Source organism: Apteryx mantelli, chromosome 1, assembly GCF_036417845.1.
Source record: "Apteryx mantelli isolate bAptMan1 chromosome 1, bAptMan1.hap1, whole genome shotgun sequence".
Taxonomy (NCBI): Eukaryota; Metazoa; Chordata; class Aves; order Apterygiformes; family Apterygidae; genus Apteryx; species Apteryx mantelli.
The window spans coordinates 98,757,808-98,778,465 of NC_089978.1; the positions used below are offsets into that span (position 1 = coordinate 98,757,808).

General features: G+C 37.6%; 1 protein-coding gene across 3 annotated transcripts; it reads right to left on the reverse strand.

Moving 5' to 3' along the window:
• Positions 1-813: 813 nt before the first annotated feature.
• On the reverse strand, positions 814-20,493 carry PWP2 (PWP2 small subunit processome component). 3 transcript variants are annotated; one of them, XM_013941673.2, is made up of 21 exons: positions 20,451-20,493; positions 20,253-20,365; positions 19,387-19,481; positions 18,936-19,035; positions 17,712-17,855; positions 17,135-17,270; positions 16,347-16,567; positions 15,077-15,220; positions 14,246-14,316; positions 13,047-13,183; positions 11,744-11,892; positions 10,919-11,066; positions 9,546-9,696; positions 9,034-9,214; positions 7,900-8,047; positions 6,611-6,719; positions 6,014-6,079; positions 5,440-5,658; positions 2,724-2,874; positions 1,630-1,704; positions 814-1,426 (listed from the first exon to the last, which is right to left on the reverse strand). In XM_013941673.2, exons 1-21 carry the CDS (start codon positions 20,466-20,468, stop codon positions 1,273-1,275), a joined length of 2,730 nt encoding a protein of 909 aa, XP_013797127.2. In that variant the 5' UTR covers positions 20,469-20,493; the 3' UTR covers positions 814-1,272. The 3 variants fall into 3 exon arrangements, with proteins under 3 accessions (XP_013797127.2, XP_067154166.1, XP_013797126.2); XM_067298065.1 differs by lacking the exons at positions 20,253-20,365; positions 20,451-20,493 and adding an exon at positions 19,918-20,241; XM_013941672.2 differs by lacking the exons at positions 20,253-20,365; positions 20,451-20,493 and adding an exon at positions 19,578-19,880.
• Between the last annotated feature and the right edge of the window lie 165 nt (positions 20,494-20,658).

The window sequence follows — 20,658 nt, forward strand, 5'->3', positions numbered from 1 at the left end:
AACCTGTCTGCTATGGGCCACAAAGTTAGGGAGATAAATCCTGTCTTAACATAGGCAAAGACATGTATATGAAAACAGTAAGATGGATTACAAAGTAACAATTGTGTTAGCGTGTCAGGTAACATGATCGTGCTTTGCACGCCGAGTTATGCATTTCAGAGCTTTAGAAGCATCCCAGGATGGATTTTCTCTCCTTGTGTGCTCCTTTTTCCCCTAGTCAGGCTTCCCTTCTGCCTCTTCTGCTTTCTACAATGGCAGAGGAGGAGGCAGAGCAGTGAAGAATGATAAGCAATTCCAAGTCCTAACTCAACACCGCAGAGCATCTTCCGCAAGCATCTCTCTCCAGCCCAACTACTCCTTCACCCCTTTTGTCTCTGACACCCTGCAACACAGACATGACCATGAAAATTACTGGAGGCAGGGGGTGCCAACAACTGAAGACATTTTTAAACATTTTACCATAAGAAAAAAAAATGCTATGTTGTATTTATTTTAAGTGGCAAGTGCATCTTTATTTACACATTGAAATCCCACAAGCTGACTGCATGTGTCTGCTGCATGTTTTGGACACATTTTTTCCTGCAGCAGTAATCCCATCTCCCCTCTCTTCCAAGAGTTGAGCATTTAAAAAAAAAAAAAAAAAATCACTGCTGGCTCAGTGTTAATATTTGCAACATCTTCACTAACAAAGCCCTCTCAACATGTGGCTTGGAAACATTCCAAGCGTGGTTTTTTTTTTTTTTCATACTCAGGACCTCAGTGTCAGTACTACCCAATTCCCATGTCAATTCACAAAAGCAAAGAAACCAGAACTTTCAGATTTTGTTATTTTAATAAACAACTTTTAAAAAACAAGAAAGAGCTTTCTTGAGGGAAAGATAAACATTTGTAACACATTCCCTCCCTTACAGTTTAAATTACATTATTGCATTGGCAATTTACAAACATAAATCTTTACCACAGTACCTCAGATTATTAATTAAATCCCTAGAGAAGTTTTATAGCACAGTAACTTTGTTCCCATATTCATTGGTACAGATGTTATTCATCCTAATTATTGGAACTTCATCGGATTTCACAGAATACACAAAGTATACCATAGATGGCACTTCGTCCATCCTAAATTTAACTGATTTCTGTAGCTTACATGTAACACTCTCCATGCTGCCAAAAAAGAGTGAAATGATACCTCTATAAGGGCCACTCAGTCTCAGTGAATACCACTGCATAAAATCATTTTCTCTTAAATTTTCTTCCTCTCATGAAGAGTAACTAGGAACTAAAATTGTCCTTATGAACATCTTGCATAATATAATCACTGTCAGAATCCACGTCTTCTTCATCTTCTGTGTCTGCCAGACGTTTCATGCCCCGCTGTTGCGAAATGGCTAATGCATATTTAATATTGTAGATATTCCATTCACAGCTGTAAAAAATAAGAAACAGGATTCCATTTTTCTCCCCAAATAATTCTATTTTTCTCAAAAAAAAAAAAAAAAATTCTCTTAAAATAAAGGTACCCCTATAAGGCCATTTTCAAACCTCTAATACTATACCCCCACCAGCCCCCAAATTACTCCACACTTTAATAAAGGATGATTTAAACCTCTTAAATATGACAATACATACAGTTTGGAAACATCTTCAAAATGACGTTGGATGCTTTTCTGAAGAAATTGGATCACAGGGAGCAGCTTTTCTGACCTTGAATGGAGAAAATGTGCAATTTACAGTGCAATTTATAGTTACATGTGGAACCCTAGAACTTTTCTGTATTCTCAAAATTTTAAAAAGTATACATGTTAACTTTTAAATATGAACATTTTAAGATGATACCAAACAAACAAAAGCTATTTGCTTTTAACTGTATCACCACTTATTATACTAAATACAAGTAATTTATTGCCAGAAATCACTTTTTACTAATGTCAAACTGCAGCTTGAAGAACTGACTCTGCTTGCTGTAATGATGACAGTTCCTTCCAAATACTATACTACTTTCCAAACAAGGAGGAATTTTATTTAAACTCTTCACTTCTACTTTAACAGCAAAAAAAGGAGATAATTTGTTCTGGTCATTTCAGTCATTCAAACATTAATACCAATGTTGCAACAAGCAAAGGGTTACACAACACACTGTTACTTTAATCTGCAAGACTCCCCCTCTCAGAGGCTACTTGACCTCTCACTAACTGTCACAACCCTAATTTGCCATTTTTGTTCCAAAAAGTCTATAAACTCTCTACTTGTAGTGAGCTGAACACAATTCACAGGGCAAGACCATGTAATTGAAAACAACTAGGTAAGAAAGCAGAGTACTAAGTTAACAGTGCATGCTATAATCACAAGGAAAGTCTATAAATTACAGTCAGTACCTGTGCAATGTCTTTCATTTCATTTATATTTAATATGCATAATCGTTCAAAAGCACAATTTCCCCAAATCCTACTAGCACCCTTGAAATCTTCAGACATTAATACGCTAGCAACCTATGCAAAGTTTACCTGCAGTATCTGAAAAATCCTTTGCAATTTAGCTTCACAAAATCTATTATGCATTCCAATTCTATCTTGCATACTTGTTAATACAGAAGTTGTACAATCAAGTAGTTTTAGCTGTTGTGTATGAGGATATCCAGAATCTCAGTAACTGTTAACTGAAACCCCCAAGCTGACAGACATTTGAAAATGCTTGTCAGCATTTTGACTTCCACGAGAGCTCACCTTGTTTTTAGTTTCTGTCCATGTAGCATGAGCAATTTATGAGCCCAAATAAGATAGAACTCTAAGTGACATGATATCTCAAAGGCAGAGGCCAGGAACTCCAATACTTTCTCCACGTACAGATCTGGGAGTGATGAGCAGACAACGTCAACTGTGAAAAAAAGAAGAAAAAAATTGCATAGACATTAGTGTTGAATTACTATTTGGAACAATATGAAAGAGAGCATAGGAAAGTATATTGGGAAGGAGAATAAACCACGATCTTGGGAACTATTTGAAGCATAATACTTTACATCAGGACACAGTACCACAACCCCTCAGAAAGCAAGTCTTTCCTATTTGAGCCTTCCAATCACTACTATATTTAAAAGGATAGATTTTAAAAGGAAGAGTTTAACAACTCTCCTCTTCTCCAAGATCTGCCATAACATTTTTTCCTCCTATCAAAACACTCTCCCCCACCATCTTCCCTTCAGAACTTTTACTTCCACCTTTTCCTTCTCTTTTGGCATAGCCAGACTTTACCAAAGTCGTGGTGCTCCTGACTTCATAGGAATTCTGTATTTAGTGGAACAAGTTAGGTGTAACAATCAGAAGCAATAAAGGATGCTTGAAAAGATATCAAAGTTGCTCACCCACAGAGGAAGTATCCGAACGCAGTTAGCAATTCGGCAGCACAAAGAAGTATGACTTTATAACCATTCCAAATAATTTCACATATAAGTATGACCACGTCATTATCCATGATCCTCTCTACAAATAATCAATCCTTATTCTCTGCAGCCACCTCAACTGTTCTATCTAATGTTCAACAGTGAAAAACATTCTTCATCTCTAAGAGAAAGAGTTAAACATTTATTCTGCCACTGTTGATCACTAAGCCTGAAATTTCACTATCTCATCCTCTGCTCCTGGGGTTTTGGCTCCTGCCTTCATATCCAGTATTGTCTACATATATATATATATGGACTTTTGGTTAACTTCAGTAAAAAAAAACAAAAACAAAAACTAAGTTTTGCCAGACAGAGGAAAACACTATTGTGCCAATGAATATATGCAAAAGGTGATTTACCCTGACGTGGATAATTATCAAGCTTGCTACCTAGGGAATAAGGTAAGAAATCCTACAAAGCTTGGAATACATCCGATCTCAGACTAGAGCATGTTTTGACCAGAAGGAATATTTGTTACACATAAAACACTGAAAAGAAATAATCACTTTTCTCTGGGGTAACAACAGTTAGGTAAAGCTAATAAAATATGATTTAATGTTATTATGATGCAACTGTTAATGAAGTTATAATGTTAAACAATAAAATAAAATCTTACAAAAAACTTTCAATGTATCTACTACATACAGTTAATGACTGTGTACTTAGCAAATTAGCAATTAGCAAAAAGAGAAAGGATGCCAAAAAATGGCTTCAGTAAATGTTCTCCGAAGCCATGTGACATCTTACCGATTCCTTTTTTGGCATGCTAGGGCTGTAATTGTGAAAGTATCCATCTTCTGTGAGAAAGAGCTTTAACACTTTATGACAGAGACTGTTAACTAATAATCTGTTTGGTTTGTGTGAAAACAACCCTCTATCATGACTATATTTGCAACTGTTTAGAGGGATGAATTTAACAAACACAAGACCAAAAGGAATAAAATAATCAGAAATGCAAAAGGCTGACACTTGCAGAGTTTTTCCAAATTCTGGCAGTCCAAAGCAAGGCTAACTTAGAGCAGCTGGCTCAGAGCTTTATCCAGTTGAGCGCTGCACATCTCCAAGGACAGAGACTCCACTACTTCCCCAGGCAACCTGTTGCAGTGTTTGACTACTCCCAGCACGGAAATTTTTTAATATCTAATTAAAAAGTTTCCCATGTTGCAACTCATGTCTGTTGCCTCTTGTCCCATCACTGCGCACCTCCAAGAAGAGTCTGGCTCTGCCTTCTTTACAATTTCCAATTAGGCACTTGAAGACAGTAAAAATATTCACCCTTGGCCTTCTCTTCTTAAGACTGAATAAGCCAGTTCTCTCAGCCTCTCTTCATCTGTCACGCACTCTGGACCCCTAACCTGTTCTGAGGTCCTCCACTGTATGCTCCAGCATATCAATGTCTGTCTTGTACTGGGGAGGTCCACTGCTGACTCACATTAAGCCTGCCATGCACCTAATACCAATACCGTTCTGAAAACCTTACCTGAATATCCAAACCTGATCAAATTCCGTGTTCAAAAGTGATGAAATAAACTAAAATAGTGAAATCAAACCAAGAGGCAGTGCAAGACTTCCATTATTTTGGTCAGCTACCTCTATGAGCCACAAGACTATAGAGTACATTGCGTGAGCTATGTATATACAGCTAAAAGAGTAACTTCTGAAACCCATCCTATCTAAACAGTGCAAAGCAGGTTTAGTCTCTTTCATCTGGCTTGATTCCAAGGGAGCTTTATCCTTATTATTGCTATCCTGGGGATAAAAAAAAGAGTAGGCCACACAGAAGTTGAACAGTTTGTGCATGTAGTAGATTGATAAAACCATCCCCTTCTTCTTAGTCTTCAGCTATATCATAATAAATAAAAAGCCTTGAGTCCTTAAATATTACTGTTTGGAATTTTTTTTTTTTTTTTTAAGAGCTAAACCTCTGCCCTTTAGGCTTCAACTTATTTGGCTTACACATCTCTGCATACAATTAGTTCAAACTTCATGGAAGATACACTTACCTTCATTACTAGGTATAGCCTCTATGACCTCCTGAATTAATTTCTTTTCATTCAGCTTGAAGGCCATGATGATAGCCATAGTGTATTCCTTCTGATGCAGTATTTTGTGTATATTGCTGGGTGTGACATCAACATCTAGCTCAAAAGGATCAAAAATTAGCCCAGAGTCCAGTGAATAGATAAGAAGGCCTTCCGTGGTGGTGGCTGCCCAGCTTCGTCCTAGAAGAGAAATAACAATACTTAAGAACACAGCTGTCTTTTCTAGGATGGAAGCACAAGAGTAATGATAAACATAACACTTCATTGCTTGCACAACATGGGAAAGACAGAAAACCATACATTAGTGATGGGCCTGTTAGTAATGATAAAATGCTTGTGAAAAATACCAGCTGAAAGTAATGTACACTTAAATTTCCTAATTATCCACTGTGCAGGGAACCAGACTACTAACCTAGCAGCACTCCATAACACCTGGAGAAGTCATCTCCAAGGTACTTCATTATTACTCCTTCATTGCTCTATTCTTTTGTTGTATGTGGAAGAAAAAATTCCTACATTCATTGTCAATACTCACCTGTAGGAGAGAACTGCAGGCAAGTCACTCTTATTTCTGGTTTGAAGTGTCTAGAACTCATGTCACCTGAAAGAGAAGTTTAGAAGTGAATTTATATATCCACCAAATGTTCACAGTCTAGCTATGAACTCTATGTTATTATCATAATGCTTAAAAATAATGGAGAATATGCCAAAACCTGGTGCAGTTAAGGACACAGTAAAGGACAGTCCTTGTTCAAGAGATTTTACAGCTAAAATAAACTAAATGAAGCGGTGGGACTGAAATTTGCTCACTGTCATAGGAGAAATCAAAGACAAAGCAAGGAACTGGAAAACGAATTCAGGTCTCCTGGGTCCCAGATTCAGTAGACCATAGTACCTTCTGTTTTCTATTGCTGCTTCTACACAAAAGGATCTATCCATACATGCACTTAGCACTTTTGAAACAGATCACTGTGCCAACAGAACATTCAGTAATCATAACTAGAAAACTGAGCTGGACAATTCAAACCCTTCATATCTGATACCTAACTCTAGGTCTGAGGTTTTGATTCACATAAAGCTAGGAACAAGAAAGGAAAGCCCAAAGTCATCTACTTATCATAAAGAGACTTACCTCTCTTTACTCCAGGAAGAGGAATAGCAACACCGTCTTCATCTCCAGCACCTTCATCAATCAGAGCCATGCTGCCAAATTCAGTCATTTTTCTTCGATCTAGGTACTCCTAGAAAAACATTCCATTCACTATACTGAATCTCCTTTCAAATATCTGGATTAACTGAAAATTTTCCAAGATGGTCAGTAGTTATCTAGTGATTATTTCTTTAAACTTTCTTCCAAAAGTTTCTGCTAATTTGTGGAAAACCAAGCATTTCACAATAGCAGGCAGAAGCGTTCAACCACTGATCAGAATCAAGACTGCTCAACTCTTATGGCCTCAGAATAATGCAGGTCAGTTCAGACTGTGGCTTCACATTATTATACTGTTGTTCTGGCTAACAGGTGCACCACTTCCTTAGATGTGGTCCTACTCTTTCCTCCCTTCAGCCTCCATAATTGCATTGTGCTAATAGAACCATTGTGTAACCAGACAGCTACACAAATGAGGTTTAAGATTTTTTTAAAAAATCTTTTTTTCTTTTCTTTTTTTCTTTTTTTTTTTTTTTAAACCCTCCAACTCCACTTCAGGATTCTTTTTTAGCTGTTTCACTTCCATTATCTGCTACCCCTTTAGGCTATATGTTGAACTATGCTAGCACAACAGAGGGCAGCACTGGAATGAAGGCTGCTTCACCCATCACTGCTGCCAAAGAAACATATTTGGAACCACAACCAAACACAGCCCAAAATAAACACCACAGCACTAGGGTAATCATTATTCTTTAAGGTAAGGAGATGGAAAAAAGTCTAATAAGACTTCTTAACTTCTGATGCTTTTCATCATTCACTTCACTTCAAGAAACTTCATAGTTTTGCATTCGGTGATATTCAGGGACTCACTCAATTTGTAAAGGTCAGTGATGCTCTCATGTGCCCATGCATTTCTTTGCTAACACAACCAACTGACACCCAGGGAAAATTAGCTTAGTTTAAAATATCAGCCATTTAAATTTACATATTATCTCATTAATTTTAAGTCGACTGCTAACTGACTTAACCATGCTTAAGAGTTCTGCACATTCAAGACAAGCACAGTGCAATCTGGCAGACTTTGGTTAGCTGAATTTCAGGAGTTAATTTTATTTTCTGAGAAATACTTTTTTCTTACAGCTGTCTTGCCCAATACCAAAAAAATGAACCCACGCTTAACAAAATATTCACAAATCCCACTTAAATAAGATGTTATACCAAAACCAGTCTCAGGGGAAAAAAAGAAAACAAAACTGACCCACATGGTCACATACCTCCATTGCATCTAAAGAAAAGTTGCACGAGATTTCAAATTTTTTCATAAGAATCTGTTCTTTGACATTATATATACAGACAAATTTTGACAATCCACCTGCCAGAATAGACTGACCGTCTGCTGAGTAACACAGGGTAGTAAAAGATCTAGGGGTAAAAAAAAAAAAAAAAAAAAAAAACACAGTTAATTTCAATGCCACCTCTGAACTCAAAACACACACAAGTACAGTGTAAAGACATAGAAGAATAATCATCCTATAGAAAAAAATGGAGCTCTTCATTCATGTAATACGTACTTAACACACAAAATAGTTTTACCATGACCAAGTACTTCTGGTTCTTTACTATGAATCACAAACACTTTAGAAATTCAAAAAGCTTTTCTGAAGTACTTCCACACTTCTGATTATAAGTGGCAGCTTAATCAATGAGCTCTCAACTATACCTTATACAAAATTAAGGATGGTCAGAAGAGCTAGGAAAAAAAATGTCATGGCATGTTTTAAAGAGAAGACAGATGAGCTCATCGCTAAAAATTACATGTTTTTTGAGTCACTGTTTCCTTTTTTCCATTTTGTTTTGAGGGGTAGCAGCATGGAAGAAAGAGAGGGATCGGGGGAAAGGAGAGGAATGAAATGCAAGATTTCCACATCACAGGCATCTGACAGCACATAACAGCTTGCCTTTTATAACTGCTTCACATTCATATTAACAGATAATAAAACACAGCATATTTACATTTCTAAAAAATAATCACTTCATACACGCTAGTAGTTCCATGTTAATAGTTACATAACAAGATATCCACCTAAAGCTCTATTACTTTTAGCAGATGTACAACTTGATATGAGAAACTTCATAGTATGCAAGCCACACAAGGTTGTAAGTGATAAAAAATAATGGATGCTCAGAATGATGCTGATCAGTGGGTAAACATAGCAAAAGACAAAAAGTATCTGTTCAGACATCAAGTCAGGCACTTTTTTTAAAATCCAACATCAGAATCAAAATATTCAATCAGCAGATGCACTTTGAAATCCTCATGTAAAAAACAAAAGGGAAGAAATGGAAAGAAACAACTCAAAAGCATAAGCACGTGGGATCCTCTTTTCACTGCTATCTAGTTTACTTACTTTCCCTTGGACGACTGTTTGGCTGTTATTTTATCAAGCTCCTTTCTTCCCATCTGGAGGTCATGTCTTCCCTCAATTGAGCCAGTTTGCATTGCGTTTTCATGATCCCAAAATGTTATCTGTCCATTCAAAGAAGCAACTGCAAGCTCTTTGCCATCAGGACGGAAAGCAACAACAAGAACTGCAAAGAATTTAATTGTCAGATCTTTTTCTGAGAAAATACCCTGTATTTTTGTAGCATCTCTATCTCAACTACCAGTGGAATCTTTAGAGCAGGAAGTGCAGCTTCATTTTTTTCTCTCGGTCAAACACAATGTTTAGCTATTATAAAATCAGAGCTGGCAATAAACAGCAAGGATTTTTGTGCTATTAGCTGAGTACTATAAAAAAAGATCTCAACTTTTGGTTTACTAAGAAAAAGTATGACCAACAGGGTATGTCAAATACAGACATTCTCCAAATATTTTTGATAGTATTTTTATATAGTCAACATAGAATGAAATAAAGGTTACCATCTGAGTTCAATGTTAGAGTCTCCTTGGTTCTCCAACTGTCTAACATATCCCATAACTTGACAGTCTTATCCCAAGAAGCACTAGCTAGAACACACTTCACTGGGTTAAAGGACAAACTGCTGATGGGGCCCTCATGACCTGATAATACCTAATAAAGAAGAAAAGATAACACAGAATTAGGTAAAAGAAACCAAAATTCATATACTCTATATTGAACAAAAGCTAAATACAACAATGAAACCTTGCTTAACTTGTCTACCTTTAGACATTGCAGAATGACATACACCAGTGATTATCAGCTTTTTATTTTCAGAGCCTTAAAAAAATTTCACTGGAAGTGCTACCACTGCAAAGGCAGCTATAACCACTCTTACGCATGCACATGTGCACAGATGAGAAAGACTGCCATCAGATCTTAACTAACTGAAGCCAAGTAATTGTCTTTTCATCTGACAAAAGACTTTAGAGACTAAGACTTAGGAATACTGCTTTTTTTTTTTTTTTTTCCTTATCAGAACAACCAGAGGAACCGTTAAGAAGCAAGTCATTGCTCTGGGAATTGAGAATGTCCTGCAGCTGAAAACATTCAAGAAAGAATACTAATAAGAATTGTGAATAAAAGTAAAACACAGATTTTTTTTCAAGCACTGAGCTCCTACTCCTCTCAGAATAAGTCACATAAAGGAACTAAACCCAACACCGGAGATCCACTCAAGTGTATGCTGAGATACTATTTCAGGTCTGCATTCAACAGCTACTCCAAATTAAATAAATCAATCACTTGTGTTCCTCTACTTTGCAGTCACATGAACAATAATGCTTAAGAGTTGACAATGGCAAGTGAGGTAGATTTGCTCAGAAATACTGTGTGCCACAATTATTAAATCTACTCTGGAGAAAATATATTTCAAGCTAGCAGTAAGACTGTATTTAACTTCGAATTTTTTCATAAAAATTTTCTTCCCTTCCATCATAAAAACCTGTTCAAAAGCAAGCATTCCTCCTATTCTGCTCCAGCAAGACTGTCCACAGCCTCTATTGATCTTAGGACTGCACCTAAAATTTCTTCACTACCTGAAGAAAATACAGAGAAGAGAACATCTCTGAACAACTATGGGAGTAGACTGTTTTTGTCCCATGAGACAGCACAGCAATACTTGTGTTCATTCATCAGCTAGAAAAAGCTTGATAGCTTCCATGCAATAAATCAAGAAATGCTGTGAATAAAGCGGTTTAGCTCCAGTTCTTAAATAGAAATACAATACATTTAATATTGTATTGAAACCCTCCAACTAATCCCAAAGGTACTTAGTATCTTCACGATGTATTCCATGTTAACTTCAAGCACTCTAACAATTGTAGGTCCTTACGTCCAACAGCCTCCCACTCTGCATTGACCAGATGAATATTTCAAAGGAATCCTGGGAACCAGCTGACACAATCTCACCACTGGAGTCCACAGCTAAACAAGAGAACTGAGTTGGTCGTGGAGAAGTAAAGGTGCGAAAATTGCGGTATCTGTTGTAAATGTGAAAATATATTAAAAAAGCATTTTAGGTAGGTCTAAACAGATGTTTTAACAATGTATTCAAAAAAAAATCAAGTATTTTATTTTACTTGTAGAGTCTTTTAAATCAACTACATGAATTTAAAATGTGAGATACAAGTTTTAATTAACACAAAATAGAAAAAGGCACATCTACAGAAAAAAATCTTTTACATGAAATTAGATGCAACTCCTTACTATGAGTCCAAGACTAGAAAAGGTATTAGCTCTGCAGAAATAACAGCCAAAAATATTCAAACACACAAGTTTTCTTCTGTTACATAGTATATGTCCATTCCTTAGATAATTTGGGGTTTACACATCCAGTTCTGCACACATATGTATTATAATAGCTCAACCACTGAAACAAACTATAACAAATGTTCAATTAGACAGGTGCCTTTGCCAATTTGAGTTGTAGAGCCACAGAATGATCTTACTGGATTTCCAGCTTGTCTGAAAAAAAATTCTTCCAGAATTCTGTTCACAAGAACAAGCTGCAGTGATAGGATTCCTAATTACTACAATAAAGCAGGACTCGCATTCATGCAACTTGATCTTGAAACCAGGAATCAGCAGCTCACTGTTTTTTGGGGGATGAGAGCAGAAAACTAAGTGATACACAAAAGCTTTTTTATAAAAGAGTTACCTGTGTAGATCAAAGGCCCGCACTGTTCCATCCAGGGAAGCACTCAAAATAACATAACCGCTGGAAGTAAAAGTTACAGCAGTTATGCCGCTGGTATGTTCTGTAAAAGTGACAAAGCAAAAGCTGCTGGAAGTGTTCCACACTTTCACCTGCAAGAGAGACAAGAAAAGCCTTCTTAGAATCTGCATCAGAAATCTAGAAAGGAAGCATGGATAAGGCAGGAGAGAAGAGTAAAGAAAAGTTAGCCCTAAAACTCCACAATAGGTTTGTTCTTCTAAAATTCAAAGTCAGTTTTTCTGTATTGCTCTGAAATGGGACTGTCAATTCAGTCAGCAGGAATTTTGTGCAAGCAAGGCAAAAAGCCACATTTTATCATTAAACCCCTAAAGATACATATACATCATGAAAATCAGACTGGAGACTGTCAAAAAACTTTTTGAAACAAAGTTAATTTTCGTGGAAAATTATAGTACTATAGCACTTGGGCATCTCAGGCTCCCAAACTTTGGATTGTCCATGGCTAAGATGCTTAAAATCAAAACCAACTGTCAAGCCTTTTGAAAAGTTCAAACAGAAATATTACAGTATTCCAATCTGCAGTTTCAGAATTAGGGGTTTTGGCCAATTTTAAATCTGAATGGCAAAAACTATGAAACAGGGGCTTTTTTCTTTCCCATCAAAACTGGATGTTCGAAGATACCATATATTTGTTACATTTATGTTCCAAGAGATCCCAGTAATTGCTCTATAATAAATATTCTTCCAGAATAAAACCAGTAGCTGTATGCCTAACCTACCATTTCAAGACAAGTCATCCATGAGAAGCTAATTTTTCTGTTAAATAGCAAGATTCTGCAATATTACATAATAGAAAAAAAATGTTTAGAAATTGCACTTTATAAAGAATTTAATTAGAATTTCACACTAAAACCAACTACTAAAAGGGCTGAATTTGGGTGACTGAGCTTCATGCATCCCAATATATCACGGAACTACCACAAACATGTAAATAAATATAGATGAATTAAGATTTTTCTGTGCTTATGGTGACTGAATCTGCAATCATTAAAAATTATCTGCTAGAAAGCCATAAGTGATGCAGTCTGCAGAGAACACGAATAATAAGTCAAAATACATATGCTGTAGAGAAAAAAAATCAAAAAAATTAAGAACAGTGGGAACAAAATTAATAAAAATTCCTATTAGCTACCGTAACAGAGCTCTCTGCACAGAATAGAAATTCAAGCTGTTTTCTATGTTTTTAAGACTTAAGCTCATATTTCAATAACATTGTTTCACTTACTTTCCCATCATCCCCTCCAGTCACTATGTACTGTCCATCTGGAGAATATGCTAATGAGACCATGCTGTTGAAATGGCCTTGCTGCTTCAGCACATAAGACTCACTTTGCCATTCCCATACCAGGAGCTGGCCCAGACCTGTAAACACATAAGACAAATTAACCAAAGTTATGAATCCAGTGATGGGACCCAGCAAGTACAGGCCACAAAAGACATACTTGCAGGCAACACAAAAAAGGTTGATGCAGACAGGTTGCACTGTGCAACCTAATCAAACCTAATAAAAATCATTTTCTTTTAAAGTTCAAGTTAACACTTTGCTCAACAACCAGGAGTTGTCACTTGGCTTAACATCCTCATTTCTACAACAGCAGTACTTTTAAGTGGCTTTGCTAACAAAGACGCATGCTGATAAATAGCCAAACCCAGAAATGTCAAAAATACAGACCTTAATTTTCACATTAATTTATTTTTAATCTAAAATATTTAATGCAAACCAAAACAGTGTTTTAAAGATAGTAACAGAAGAGTAACGTAAAGCCTGTTTTCATTTTTAAGACAATGTAACTGATCTGACTGCCAACTGGCCTTACTAACTGGTCACTGCACTGAATACCCAAGGTAACTCTCAGGCTTTCCTGTCCTTCATTTCTCAAGCTCAAGAGCTATGAAGGAGATGGTAGATTCTTCCTTTTTACTTTTTGTTTCTAAATATATGAGCTAGAAGAGAAACCAGACTGCATATAAGGGCACAGTCTGGGTTGCTATGCAAACCATTACGGACTGGGCTGGAACAGAAATGCTAGCTTTGTAAAATGCCATATACAAGCGGCAGCAACCAGGGAAAAGAAACTGCACAGAATGAAAGCATATTATACACTATGCTAAGGATAGAGTCATACTCAAAGGATATGGGCTTTATTCAATTCTGCTAGAGATTTCATACATGATTTCAAAGTAATCATTTCCATTTTCTTTTACTCCTTATCAACAAAGTATTTCCCTGGATCACATGACTTCTGTGAGGAAAAATTCATTAGGGATTCGTGCTTTAATGTATTCAGATACTACCGAGATGAAACTATAAAGTATTAACAAAACGTTAATATTTGGAGTCAAGAAGGGTAAGAGGAATTCGGGCTTGCATACCACCACCACTTCTATTTTTTTCCATGAATACAGACCAACCAATTTACAAACCTGAACATCCAAAGGCAATCCAGTCACCAGTACAGTTGATAGAAATAGAAGCTATCCGTTGATCTGAAATACTGGAATTAAAAGAATCACTCAATAAATAAACCTGCATTTTCAAACCCCGCATAATAAGTTTTCAGATTTGAGAAACCAGAGTTGATTTCCTCTGTTCAAGCAAGATCTTTGATTACTTTACTGACTTTCTATATCTCTGTAAAATCAAAAGTAGCAAGCAAGTTCTATCCTTTTTCATACTCAAGGACATCAAATAAATGATACTATCTTGCCTGGATGGAAGAAAGCATATCTAAATCCCAAATAAAGAAATACTTGCCAGGACAGATTAAAACTCCTCGTATTCAAGAAAAATATTTTTTCATAAAGGGAAATTATGCATTCTTTAGCTAGCTTCATACAGGGATGAAGAAAACGTCATTTTTCAGCTTAGAGGCAATTTGCAGGTAATTTCACATATAAACAAACTTTTTTACTATTATTTTTATTTGCTATAAGGAACCTGACAGCAAAGTGATGTGTCTAAAGCTTTAAAGAAATCTATGGCCAACAAATAATCATGAGTTCCTGTTCAGTCCTTGTTTTTCTGTACTAAGCTGTGGAATACAGTTGTATGGCATTTATTATATAAGTCTGTCAATGATTACTGCTTTTCTTGAATCAGAATATCTCTGCATTTCCAGAAATGCAATTATGATATTAAATAGATGTTTAAGATTTTTGTACCCTGATATTCACCCTTCACTGCTAAACATGATGTTTTCTCACCTTACCCCACCTTCCCAAAAAAAACAACCAAACAAAAAAAACCCACCTCACCTCAAGGAGTGGATCAGATTGAAATCCGGAAGCTCATGGAGGTGGAAGATTCCAGAAGCAAGACCTGTGACTAAAAGGTGTGCTTTCTTGTGATAAGCTGCAGATGTCAGATTATTAAAATCACCCTCTTTATTGAAAAAATACCTGCACATCAAAAAAACAGAAAGAAGCATTTCAACATAGGGCAAATATTTCGAAAGTATCCTACAATAAAGCTAAAAAGCAGTAATTTTGGAAATTGCTGAACATACATATTTTACATTGCTAGGAAAAAGTTAATTCTTTTCCCTTCCCTGAATGCTTACAACTGCTACAGTAATCTAATCTATCAGAAGTGATGCCTGATGACTTGCAATGAAAGGCACTTGAGGTTAACCTCAGAGGAATTACACTGTGGATTTCCTTTTTGTCATCTAATACCAGCAACCGTTGCTTTAAAATTCAGTGGTTATCCTTGTACCTTTAAGTTCTCTTGCAGATTAAGTAATTGAAGTACTAGTCATATACTGTATGCCTGGCGATGAAGTTTTTCTCAATTTCTTTGTATTTGTAGCTTTTAGTGGAATTAAACAGATAAGCACAACATGATGATCAAATAGAAGAGCATCTGAGCATTGCCCTGCTGTTGTATATTCCAAATTCCTTTACTCTCTGGAAGGGATGTTCACAAAGGCTCATTCTAACCTGGGTAGGGATAGGGTACTTTCTTTAGGCTTCCTTTCCAGTCAGAGAGAGACAGAAAAGCAGCCTAACATCAGGTGCTCCCAACAACCCCCTGAAAGCATCTTATCTCCCCCTCACTCCACTGACCAGAGAGACAACGAAGGTTAGCCTTCTTCAAGCAAAGCTAAACATCATGACTGTCTTAACAGTTCAGTTATTCTCTATAAGATACGTGTCCTTTGATGTGAATAGATAGGGAGGTCCTTCAGAAAGGCACCTTTAAATAGGATACCAACAGGCTGATTACATATCTTTAACAAATGCTGCTGTCACCTCTTGAAGTTAACCAATCTGTTTGTGCAAAAACTCATAGCCTCTAGGCAATACTAAGTTGTTATTCTGAAGCTAAACGTTATTGCTATTCATATAGTCAAGGTAAGACAAACAGATCCTTCTACTGAAACCATTTACAATGAGATTTATAGTGAATTACTAAAACCTGGGCAAAGTTTTATACCACTTCGAGAGAGTGACAGTGGGTGAAAAAAAGCCCAATATAATAAATCCCCGTAATAATTTAGTCTTTGGAGAAATGAAAATCACTTACTTTGCAACACGAGAATATTTAACCTTATCTCTAGACTCTTGTTCGTTTGGACTGGCTTTTCCACGAATTTCTTCTCCCAGAGATTCTTCAATAAACTCTTCATCTTCTTTTGTTTTATTCTTTTCCTTAGCTTCATCTTTAGGGAGCATGGGCTTCAAACCATCCAGCTCTGTATCACACTGCCACACACAGAGAGCCCCATCTTGGCTAATTGTGTACAGCTAGAATACAAACACACAAACTTACTATGATCATGCAATATCTATGTTTCATAGTCTGCTGCCCTGCTATAATGAATATACAATTATAGAAGGGGTAGCCAGTCTGCATGCTATCATTAGGATGATATTTCACTCAGTCCTCTAACATCCCAGAGGCTTTGATTTGGAAAACTAACTCATTTATCGTGGATTTACTCTTCTCTGCCTTCAGAGAATTTCTGAAAAGACAGAAGGCAATTTGGTAACCAGCTTCTGAGTTACAGCTAACTTTTTTTTTTTTTAATTAATGATAACTTTTTCTCTGAAGCAACTTTAAATAACTTACTCTTCTCTCCCTTTAACATTCACTACTTCAAATATTCAAGTAAAAGTAGGCATTAAAATTAAATTTGTAGACTCCTGATCAAAGTAGATGAGTCAAAAGAGATATTACCTATATTTTTTCTAATTTCCAGGATATTAGCAAAATAGTAACCTGAAACTCAGCATCCTTATCTACAGGTAAAAGAGACAGCTACAACTGTTTTAACATTAAACTTTAAGAACGCAGCATGATTGTGTACATACATCCAGACTGTTTTCTTCGAAAAAACATGCTACTATTGTATCCTTATGCCCTCCAAGTGAGTAATAGATCAAGTTTGCCCATCGCTCTGCTCCGAACACCCATGTTGACATGTCCTTGCTCCCTACAGCAAAACATCTACAAAAGAAAAGGCACTTTGGATTAGAGCACTGGTTTGCAAGACTTTTCACTGAGCAGAGAACATTCTGAATGTGAAGACACCAGTCACCACTTAAACAGACAGGAATTTCACACACAACAGAGTTCTAAACTAAAGTTGGCAACTCTAGCAGAAGTATATGAGATTAAACATATTCAGAGAGTCAACCATGTTCACACTCTTAAGATATGTTCCTTTATAGATAACTAGGCATTTTCAAGGAAGAATGTATATTTTTATACTTCCTAGTCTGTCTAAAAATATTTTTTAATTCAAGAGACAATGAGAAATAGAAACATCAAAATGAGTTTTTACTGCTAGTAAAATACCTTAGAACAAAGAAAACGGGCTATAATATCATGCATACAACAATATTAACAACAGGAAATAGTAGGTAATGCTTTAGTTTGACAACTCACTTGGAATCATCAGTCCAGTCAATACATGTTGTTTCATCATATGGACCGTAATAGGTTTTGTCCAGAACAAACGCATTAAATTCTCTTTTTCTACCAGGAGCATGGTACATAAGAGCAATATTGTCTTTTGTAATCACAAATTTCCTGTCATATAGGGAAAAAAAGCAGAACTGAACACAAGGCTGTTAAAACAAACAATTGTTCAGTACGCACTGCAATAAAATGAAACAAAGCAATATTAAAAAGGGTTTTGTGTTTCTTAAGTGATAAACATGGCTTTCTTTAGAATTAAAACCCCCAAATTATTTGCAGGTAGACATTATCTCTCAATTTCATGAATACAGATACAGTTTATGTATTACACTGAGATAGAAAACCAAGTAAAATGAATTGGGTCGAATAACAAAACATTTATACGCTAATTCATATAATGGAAGGAAATGTTTAAGCATTTAAAATAAGACATGCTGTTTCACCCTGTCTTAACTTCCATATATTGGCTGCTATCACAGACATAAAGCATCTGCATCCCTATTACTCAAATCCTCTAATCTGGCCCTATTACCAATATAATTCCCTAACAACAGAGAAATTTTGACTTCCAACGTTCAAGCAAAAACTGATCCTGGGGTTACACAATGAGCTTAAGTCAATCAAGCTAAGGGCTGGTGCCAAAGGGGGCACTCTGCACTTTTTTCTCTCACAATTTTGTCATGTCTAACATTCACGTTGCTACGCTTTGGCTCGGTGACCATGCAGCCACAATACAAGGGACATGACAAGGACTCAGTTCAGAGAAGGATGGCCCTTTCAGCAGCAGAGTGACCTCAAACTAACCCAAGTCAGCAGTGAAACTGCACCTCTCTGAGTGCCTTCACACAACTCTGCAGCACTGACTGTTCCAAAGCAGGCTCTTACACCTTCCCCACAACACAGAAGAACCGTTAGGAGATATAGCAAAGCTTCTAAGTTTCTAAGAGTTCCTCTGTAGAGAGCACCTGTGAAAGACAAATTTCGAGCCAGGGTCTGATTCCCAAGCTTCACTACTCCTCTCCTCTTGCCCTCTCAGTTTTACAGAAACATTGGCCCTGGCCCAGCTTGAAATCTCCCCTACATGAATTAACAAATATCATTCCCTAATTAGTCAGAGTCTTTTGATTAGTTACAACTAGTTTATGAGGTAACTTCTGTTGGTTTGTTCTAAAACATGTGCATGTCACTTACTTGCCATCAGGGGAAAAGCAGACACTATGTACTGGCTTGTGAAAATGGAAGTGATGTATCACAGATTTACCGATTAAACTGACAAGCAAGGCAGCTCCCTCTGTAAGTGCAGAAAAGAAAAGATCACGGAAATTATTCAGTTCCCAAATATGCAGAACCCTAGCAAGTTTAGCTTTTTATTTCTGTTAAGAAAAAGTACCCTCTCAGAAACTTTTCAAGACAGTGTGCTTAATACTGAGAAGAAAAAAAATATAATCAGAATTATGAGTTACATTTTAAAAAGCCAGGTTCTGTAAGTAAAGATACCTTTCTCAAAGAGTCTAACATAATTTTTAAAGCAGAGCGTTTTTTAATTTGTGTTAAGGCTGAGTACCTAGCAATACATACTTTCCTCTTCAGAATGTTTTTTTCTTCACCTGTTAGAAAGCAAATACCTCCTTTATGCAAATACCTTCGTCAATTAGTATGGCAAGACTTCCATCTGGAGAGAGCCCCACACACATGATATTGTGCCGTGTAGCCAATGGGAGTGTTTCACACTTATTACTGCAAGAAAGAGACAGATAAAAATAAATTGGGTACAAGGATGTAGAAGCAACAGTTGTTGTCTTTAGTATCAATGAAGTACAGTTTGATTTCTACCTTAGAGCCATTGAATCAATTTAGATGTACAACCCTCAAGACTGTATTGAAGTATTCAACTGTCACAACCCTTTAAACACCAAGTATGCAAGTGAGAGACTCCTAACCAGAATTCCAGTAGAACAAGTGTCAGTCAAAGTGCTGGCCTATAGGAAAAGGCAGATAACAGACCTAGGTTTTCCCATTTATGAGACGTAATACAAGCTAGAAGAATACAAGGAAACAATGCCACCAAATTAAATACAACATGTTTTTCCCTCATGTTTCCAAGATGCGGCTTCACACACTTACATTATTCTTCTCATAGACTTATACATAGAAAATCAGCACTCTGCAATACCTCTTGACAGTCTGACAGGCGAGCTCCATCCAGCCTTTAACACTAAGCCTGAAACCTTTCAGGACACTTTGGGAAGGCAAACGGTCCTTGAAAACGCCAGCCCTTCCCAGTTCCGCCTCCACACCGCACAGGACTGAGCCCCGTGGGCTCCGACGGCGCAGGAAGCACTTTTGCCTCCCCCTCCCCCCGCCCGCAGCGCGGGGTGCCTCAGTGGAGCCCTGGGGCTGGGCCGCAGCGCTGAGGCGGGCCCCCACGCACGGCCGCGGGTGGGAGAGGGCAGGAGGAAGCCGTTGGGGCCGCGGGGGGGGAGGAAGTAGCCGTTGGGGCTCACTGACTTCTTCAGGTCGAAGAGGGAGATCCTGTTCCCGACGGGGCTGACGAGGGCGCTGCCATCGCGGGTGAAGCTGAGGTTCCCGCGGCGGTACACGGTGCCCAGCAGGCCGGAGAACTGCGCAGGGGAGGGAAAAAAGAGGAGAAGGGTTAAAGGCGGGAGAGGGGGACAGAGGCCCACAGCCCCCGGCCGCAGCCCTCACCCGGTAGGCGAACTTCATGGCTGCTGCTGCCACCGCCGCCCCACGTGAGCACCGCGCGCGCCCGCTCCGCCCCTTCCGCCAGCCGCTACGGCAGGCGCGCCGGGCGGCACTGGCGGCAGCGCGCATGCGCGGGCGGCTACCGGGGCAAGGCGGCACCGGCCGCCCCGAGGGTAGGGGGCCGCTGCGCTTAAAGTGTTTATCCGCTAGA

Excerpts from the sequence above, each read along its gene's own strand:
- PWP2 (XM_013941673.2), bottom strand. Across the intron at positions 9,215-9,545 it reads TCTAACATTGAACTCAGATG|TTCTTGTTGTTGCTTTCCGT; the intron begins GTAACCTTTATT and ends AATTCTTTGCAG. Across the intron at positions 1,427-1,629 it reads TTTGAAGATGTTTCCAAACT|CTGTGAATGGAATATCTACA; the intron begins GTATGTATTGTC and ends TATTTTTTACAG.